Consider the following 8,558-nt stretch of genomic DNA (forward strand, 5'->3'; position numbering starts at 1 on the left):
TTGAGCCATATAAGACAGAAAACGTGTCCAGTTCTCCCAATGCAGTAACTGCTAAGCACTGTACCAAGAGGACGAATTTGGACAACTCTAGGATCTAAAGTCTTGACATTTTACATCACTATTTCTCTTATTATCAGTTTTGTTAATTGTCCAGAAAAGGTACCCAAGAAGTTTCAGAAAAGCTGCCTCTAGTGAAGGAAAAAATGAGAAACCCAACTAAGAAATCAAAATAAAAAGAACAGACTGAGCAGATGCTACCAAAACAAATGGAGCAAAACATATTAAAATCACTGGCGGGTGAAAATGCTTAGCAAGTGAAAGAAGAAAAAGAAAATGAGGCAGTAAATCCATCTTTACCACTTCTAACTTCCTCATCTTAAATGAGCAAAACAGAAATATAGCTTCTGAATGACAGAGACTCCAAATATCTGCCTTCAATTTTCCAAACATTGCCTATTTTATTCCTAAAAGTTCAAGGATGAGTTTAATTGGGGTGACACTCCTGAGTCACAGGCCATCTGTGAAAGGGCTTAACGATAGCCTTTTGATGAAGAAGTGGCTTTTAAGGCAATTCTGGAAAACTCTTAATTTGTAAATTGTTCATTTTATAGCCCAAGTTGAGAGAGAGAGAAATCTCTATTAGAGGTGTCAGTAGGGATTATTGTACTTATGCTTCCATGTGTTTCTAGAGCATTTATGGGTATACATTTATTTAGGATCTGGCCTCCAACATCAAGAGCCGGAGTTGAGAATAAGGCTGTCATGTCATAATTTTTAAATGGCCTCAGATGCCACAGAAAAATACAAAACAGGTTGCTGACTAACTGAACGATCTCTGTGATCTAAATTCTTTCAACGGAAGCAAAGACAGACCACCATGCAAAGTAAGCTGGATAGCTTGTTTTAAAGTTGCCAGCTTTCATAGAGCATTAAACTTAATCCATCCCATTGTTCTAGTTGCCTAGAACATCATTTTACAACTAGTGAGAATCTGCGAGAGAAAAAGACAAGCTAGGTACTGAAGCATGATCATTTTAACGGCCACACAGAAAATTTTAAACCCTTAAATTTTAGGAGTCAAAAGCATCTGCAAACTCTAGGATTATAAATATTATGAAATAACTGTTAATACATGAACAAAAGAGGGCCACAGTGAAATACTTACAGATACCTCAGCCCACCCCACTGAAGAACGTCAGTTGAAGCAAATGAACACGTCGGCGAACAATGTACAAAAAGAAGGACTTTCATTTCCTGTCCCCAAGGAATTCCAGAGCAGAAGTGAGGAGAGCAAATCAATCATAAAACTGGCTTTCCCCACGACGTAAGATGAAACGAGTACTATCATTTAGAATTAAAATAACACAAAAGAGAAATTCACCTTTTCTCAAAACAATGGTTTTGAATCCACTCTCCATAAACCTGTGAGGGGCTAAGTGAGACGCCGCAGTCCTGTCACCCTTAAACCTCTGAAGCCAAGCAACACCAAGACTCTCTGCTCATCTTTTCTCCAGGAACTGCAGGAACAGGGGGAACTAGTCCTTCCTTGAAACAATTTGCAATCTCCTGGGATCGTGTAACTGATCTGCTAGTTCATGGGGGTTCTCAGACAGAAGACCTCTTCCTCAACTCCTCATTCTAAGATGAGAAGAATAATATCCTTTCCTATTAGTGATAGGCAACACGAACACACGTTAAACACCAATTCCAACCACAGTGAGATACCACTTCACACCCATTAGGATGGCTATTATTAAAAAAAGAAAAAAGGGACTTCCCTGGTGGCCCAGTGGCTAAGACTCCATGCTCCCAATGCAGGGGTCCCGAGTTTGATCCCTGGTCAGGGAACTAGATCCCACATGCCACAACTGAGAGTTCGCATGCCACAGCTAAAGATCCCACACACGGCAACGAAGACCCCACGTGCCGCAACTAAGACCTGACTCAGGCAAATAAATAAATAAGTAATAATAATAAAAAAAAAAAACCCCAAAACAGAAAATCTCAAGTGTTGGCAAGCATGTGGAGAAACTGGAACTCTTGTGCATTGCTGGGGGGAATGTAAAATGGTGCAGCCACTGTGGAAAACAGTATGGCGGTTCCCCCCAAAATTAAAGAGAACTACCAGATGACCCAGTGATTCCACTCCTGGGGATATACCCCAAGAAACTGAAAGCAGGTGTTGGTATGCCAGTGTTCATTGTAGCATTACTCACAGTAGTCAAAAGGTGGAAACAACCTAAATGTCTATCAATGGAGGGATGATTTTTAAAATTGTGATATATCCATACAATGGAGGGTTATTCAGCCTTAAAAAGGAAGGAAATTGTGACACATGCTACAACATGGATGAACCTTGAAGACATTATGCTAAATGAAATAAACCACAAAAGGACAAATATTTTATGACCTCACTCTCATGAGTAGTCAAATTTGGAGAGACGGAAAGTACAATGGTAACTGCTAAGGGGAGGGGGAATTTGGAGTTAGTATTTAATGAGTACAAAGTTTCAGTTTGGGAAGACGGAAACGTTTTGGAGATGGAGGGTGATGATGGCTCTGTAACGATGAGAATGTATTTAATACCACTGAACTGTACATTGAAAAAGGAATAAAATGGTATCATATTATATATATATTTTACCACAATAAAAAGATTCTATATTTCTACAAGAGTAGACAGAAAGCTTTTATGGGGATTTCCACTGGGAAGTAAAGCTGAGTGTGGGACTGAGAAAGCCTTAGTTTTGTTCTGCTGGAAATTTTTATCATATACTTGGGTTATTTTCATTAAAAACAAAACCAACCAGAATTAAGTCAGCTTATAACCTGGAAGCTCCTCTTTTGAAAATTCAGCCAGAGGAAATAATCAGGGAAGGTACAGTAATGTATATATAAGAATGTTGTTTTTAATAGTAAAATTGTGGAAGCAACATAAATAGTTACCACACAGGGAATGGTTCAATAAGTGGTGGTGCATCTTGACAATGAATTATCATACAGCTCTCTGACAGAAAAGGAGGACCCATAATACGTTAAGTTTTAAAAACAGGTGACATTTAATATGACCCTCATTATTGTATGAAGAGTGAGGTGTGTACTGCATGCACATCCAGGCTCAGATAAAAGCCTGGAAGGATACACAGAAAATGCTGACTATGATTATTCCTGGATCAGGACAGGAATAAAGACGTAGATGTAGAGCATGGACTTGAGGACATGGGGAGGGGGAAGGGTAAGCTGGGACAAAGTGAGAGAGTGGCAGGGACATATATGCACCACCAAATGTAAAACAGATAGCTAGTGGGAAGCAGCCGCATAGCCCAGGGAGATCAGCTCGGTGCTTTGTGACCACCTAGAGGGGTGGGATAGGGAGGGTGGGAGGCAGATGCAAGAGGGAGGGGATATGGGGATGTATGTATGTGTATAGCTGATTCACTTTGTGATACAGCAGAAACTAACACACCATTGTAAAACAATTATACTTCAATAAAGGTGTTTTAAAAAAAGGGCAATTTCTACTTATTTCTTCCTATTCTTTAATTTTGAGTTTTTATTATTATAATAATTTTTGCAAAGAGCTCCTGTAGTCAGAAGTAATAGAGCTATTTCCACTGTGAGAAACAAACAAGCAAAGGGTTTGGGGGGGCACTCAGCAGTACAACGTGTAGTTTACAGGTCACTAACTTTAAGGGTCACAGGGGCCACCCTTCCTGCCCCATTTCCAGGCCCTAGTCTGACAGAACCAGAGAGGCCATCACCAAGACTCCCACGATTCAGAAGTTACACTCCATCAAGCTTTCACTCATTTCCCAAATGAAGAGTCACCATCTGAATTTTGCATATACGTAGCTAATTCTGAGTTTTACTTTTCAGAACTCAGATCAGTGACACCCAGCAATAATAACAATCGGCAAGTTTCAGATATCTTTCAATAGGAAAATTCTCTCAAGCCACTGCAGAGGAATATATTTTTATTTTAGCCAACTGCTCCCTTCTAGGCAAGCAACAGACACCATTCAAAAAACTTTCAAGAAGTCCTCCTACTCTTAAAATAATGTGTTAAAACAATGTGTTTCCTTTCTGTCATGCTATTTTCCTTTTTCTGAAATTTTGAAAATATTATAAGTTAAAGGCAACAGAAAAAAACATAGATATATTTTACAGATACCATCAACTCTCCCCTTAAAATATTTTTTGCAACAAGAAACAGGAATGTGGAAGACATATGACGCATTGTAAGCTTTACTTACCCTGTGGTTTATTTAGGGAATTTTATTTTGTGTTTGGAAAATGACAGACTTCTGCTTTTAGGTAGACAAATATGAACAACTCACAGAGAGAAAGCAGAGCACCTATTACTAGCAAGCTTTTAGAAACTCAAATAATTTAGTGTCTCTATTTTACTCTGTATATGAGCAAACGAATATAAATGTCCAGGACTACAAAATTAGCCAAATATCTTTAACTCAATAAAAAGCACTTCAACAGCACCCAGAGGTCACTACTCACAGCTTCTCCATTCGCAAGGAAAACTCCAATGTCTATGCCCCCCAAGAGTGAAACGCCCCACGGCTGGCTCGCTCTGCGTGGACGTGTTCTTCTCTCCTAAGCTAACCTGAAGAGCAAGCTGGATTTGTTTACTGCACAAACATCTGTAATTGCTAAACATCTCGGTGACATGGGGTAACAGTTACTGCTTGTGCAAACTGCCCATCCAAATTACTCTCTGCAGTATGAGCACATGAAAACCCAAGACACAGAGAAATTGGAAACATCTGTATAAATTAATGGCCGAATTAAGCAAAGCGGGGGGCTGGTTAAAACAGCTAAATAGTTCCAGTGCAACATTTGACTTGAGAAAATAATCCTCCACGTTATAGGTTGCTCCTTAGCCTCTCCACAGCCCCCCTCCGTGGGGGGTCCTCGCTGGCAAACACTTCATTGTAACCTACCAATGCAAACCCATCACAAATCTTGTTAACAGAACAGTATAGATAAGATACAAGTTAAGAGAATTTATTCCATCTCTAAAAGAAAAGTGAAAAAAAAAAGAAGAAAAAAGAAAAATAAATACCTCTTCTCCCATCATGCAGGCGGCCTCCTCTCTTCAGTTTGAAAAGGTCCCAGAACTGCCCTGGAAGCCTCCCACTCCCTTCCAACAGCCAAAGGCATGGAGCCTGAAGGACCCAGCCTAACCCTGAGTCATACTTGGGACCAAATGAGCAACGGGGAGAACAAAGCTCGCATTTGTTTATGGCTCAGGAAGCCAGGGCCGATTCATGGCTTGGGTGGCTTCGAGAAAAGTCCTCCTTCCTCGCCTACGTCGCCACAGGAATCTAGGCTGCCTCCTCGGACCCACAGGTGTGACCGCTCGCACAAGGAACACACTCAAGGAGCGTTTATTTGGCAGGACCCAGCAAGCACTTCTGGTTAAAAACGTCAGAGAGAAAATAAAAAGCCCACTATCTTTCAATAGATACTGTGATGGGGAGCAAGAGATGTCTAAAATATGGTTTGTATACGAAATGCCCATCGTGAAAGTGCCTGTATTTTAAAGAAATAAAATTAGTTGTACCACACAAACATTACTCATTAAAAAAAGAAAAAAACTGAAGAAGGAAAAGCAGCCAGGCCTTTATAGAAACACTTCCCCTAGGAAAAACATAGCAAGATTGCTGCCAGCCATGTCATCGGTAGTAACCTAACAGATCGGAATAAAGTGTTTGAATAGCAATCTTGTTTTCGCCCACAGGAGGTACCATTTTAATTACCATTGTAATGAATTCAGAGCCCAGTGGTTAAGAGTTCAAAACTCTATATGCAGGGTGTCTGAGATCAAAATCCCAGCTGGGCCACTTCCTAGTTGAGTGATCTTAAGCAACTTATTTGGACTCTGTTCACCTCAGTTTCTTATCTATAAAATGGGGAATAATAGCACCAAGATACAGGGTTGTCTGGAAGATTAAATAAGTAATATATGTAATTAATGTGTTTAGAAAAGTGCTTGGCACAAGGAAGCAGCCTATGAGCTACTATTACAAATTCAGGACCACTTCACAAAGCAGGATGCCACGTCAACAGTATCCTCACCTTACCACAGTTCTCATGTACAGAGACTCTGATAACCGGTTTTAGTTATTGACTATGGTTAGTTTTTGAATTAAGCTAATTGAAAAACCATTTATTCAATATTTATTAGCCACCTGCAGCGTGTAAGGGCCTTTGAATAAGATGCTGTCCCAGTCCTCAAGGAACTTGCAATCTGCTTGGATAAATAACACATAGATCTGTTTATGTGTCACGCAAGAAAACAAACGTGGGAAATGTCACTTGGCTGAAAATGGCAAGTGTGATCCAAGTGCCAGAGAATTAGCATTTTGAATTTAGAGGACAGATAAGAAATCACCTTATCAAAACCTAATTAGGATGGGAGGGATGGGACAATCATCTGTGCAGAAGAATTCCAAACAACGACTGTAGACACTCTGCCCTAAAGGAGGTGAGCTTAACTCCCCACTCCTTAAGAGTGAGGCGTGTATACTGACTTCTTCCCAAAGAGTTGATGTAGAAAACGGGAAAAAACAGAGCAGCTTTACAGCGGAGAGACCTCAGCCGGGTGACCAAGGTCAACATCAACAGTGAGAAGTCATGTTCAGACCATGTACCCTGGATCTGATGGGATGAGAATGGCACTTCACCTCTGTGGTTCTCCCACAAACCCATCACTTCAGTCTTATCATGAGAAAAACATCAGACAAATATCAACTTAAGGACATCCTACAAAACTCCTCAAAATCGCCAAGTTTACCAAAAACACAGCAAGTCTGAGAAACTGTCACAGCCAAGAGGAGCCTAGGGAGACAGGGCGAGCAAATGTAATGTGGTCTCCTGGATGGGATCCTGGACAAGAAAAAGGACTTTAGGTAAAAACTAAGGAAATCTGAGTAATGGATGGATCTTGGTTAATAATCGTGTAGCAATATTGGCTCACTAATTGTGACAAATGTACCATATTCATGTAAGAGATTAACAACAGAGGAAACTGGCTGCGGGGTATGTGGGAACTCTGTATTATTTTCACAACTTTTCTATAAATCTAAAACTATTCTGAAATTAAAAGTTTATTAGAAAACAAATTAGGAAGATGAGCCTGCTGAATGTACATATATACATAAATAAATATATCTATGTGATTTATAGACACACATGATGATGTTCATGTGTGTATATATGTGTGTGTGTGTGTGTGTGTGTGTGTGTGTGTGTTTAACAATGCCCTCCCAGCTTAATTTTTTTAATCTCTTTATCCTTAGCCTAGCTATGAACATAGATAGTCAAATGCTGACTCCTGGCTTCTTGCTTTCCATAATACACAAAAGAGTTTTCTTTGAAAGGAAACTTGGCTATTCTGTCAGTTCTGCTGCCAACCCAGGCTACGGCGGCCCAACTCAAAGAGTGTGCATGAGGTGGGCCCATCTGCCCCTTTCCAAGAGCTACTAGCTACAAGAGCTCCAAGCCAATTAGTCATCAACCACAGAGCCCCGGGACTGGCAACTCTCCCAGCTACTTCCTCTCCCATCTCCAGTCCACACTGCCTGGCACCTCCCCAGTTCTCTCTCTAAAGTGCCAATCTGATCATGACACTGCCCTTTGGAACCCCTCCACCAACGTGCCAGCCCACCCAGAAGTGCAGCTTGTGAGTGGGCTGGCAGAGACCTGAGGGAAGAGGGTCAGGCTCCCCTCCAACTCCCTGCCCCCAAGTCCCCTGCAGCCCAGCTAAACCCAGCCCTCGTCCATCACCACACTCTCCCCTTGCCCATGTGCACACTGCCGGTACCATGAATCCCCAGTTATCTTTTAACACTTTGCTCAAATAACACTTTCCTTGAAAAGATCTCCCTGACACGCCATCCCCTCCTTCTAGACCTCCAGGAAAGTGAGCAGCTCCTTCTCTATTCTCCTTGGTGCTTTGGACAGAGCTCTGCTGGTCCTTTCCCCCTGCATCATAATCACTTTTAATACGTACCCACTTCTCTCCCATGTAGGGGCAATCTGAAGTGCTAAATGAGAGGTCTGTATGTGACAGCTGATCCAAAGTGTGATGTGGGATAGGAGGTGTTAACTCCATTCCAATTAACTACACCAGACCCCCGCAAACAAATAACCTGCCAGGCGAAAAATGTGCACACATTATGCTAATACAGCCTCCAGACATGCTACCTAGCCAATCCCTTTCCAAATGGATTGCCATTCCTTAGCTCATTTATCTAGAAATTCCAGAGCTGCCACTGCTGGTCCATAAAATACATTCAATAAAGCTTCAGTGAATGAAGGAATGAGCCAATTAATGAACAAATGGAAGAGGAAATCTATAGCCAGACTACAAGCAGACCCCAAACAGAATGAGTCTTCCTTCCTTTATGATTGCGATTGGATTAGGACAAAACACATTCATGCATCCAGTCACAAAATATTTATTGAAGGCCAACTATAGTTTTTTTGTTTGTTTTTTTTTTTTTTTTTTTTTTTTTTTTTTTGCAGTACGCGGGCCTCTC

General features: G+C 41.0%; 1 protein-coding gene across 9 annotated transcripts in view; it reads right to left on the bottom strand.

Moving 5' to 3' along the window:
• Nucleotides 1–8,558, bottom strand: part of SH3KBP1 (SH3 domain containing kinase binding protein 1) — a 346,648-nt gene that overhangs the window by 125,366 nt on the left and 212,724 nt on the right. The window contains exon 1 of one of the 9 annotated variants that reach the window (XM_007118962.4): nucleotides 5,078–5,107. The exons of the other annotated variants lie outside the window; for them this stretch is intronic. Coding sequence (XP_007119024.1) covers nucleotides 5,078–5,092 — 15 coding nt within the window. The 5' untranslated portion in view covers nucleotides 5,093–5,107. Of the gene's footprint in view, nucleotides 1–5,077; nucleotides 5,108–8,558 lie in introns of those variants that run through there. 9 annotated transcript variants of the gene reach the window in all.

This window comes from Physeter macrocephalus, chromosome 21 (assembly GCF_002837175.3).
Source record: "Physeter macrocephalus isolate SW-GA chromosome 21, ASM283717v5, whole genome shotgun sequence".
NCBI lineage: Eukaryota > Metazoa > Chordata > Mammalia > Artiodactyla > Physeteridae > Physeter > Physeter macrocephalus.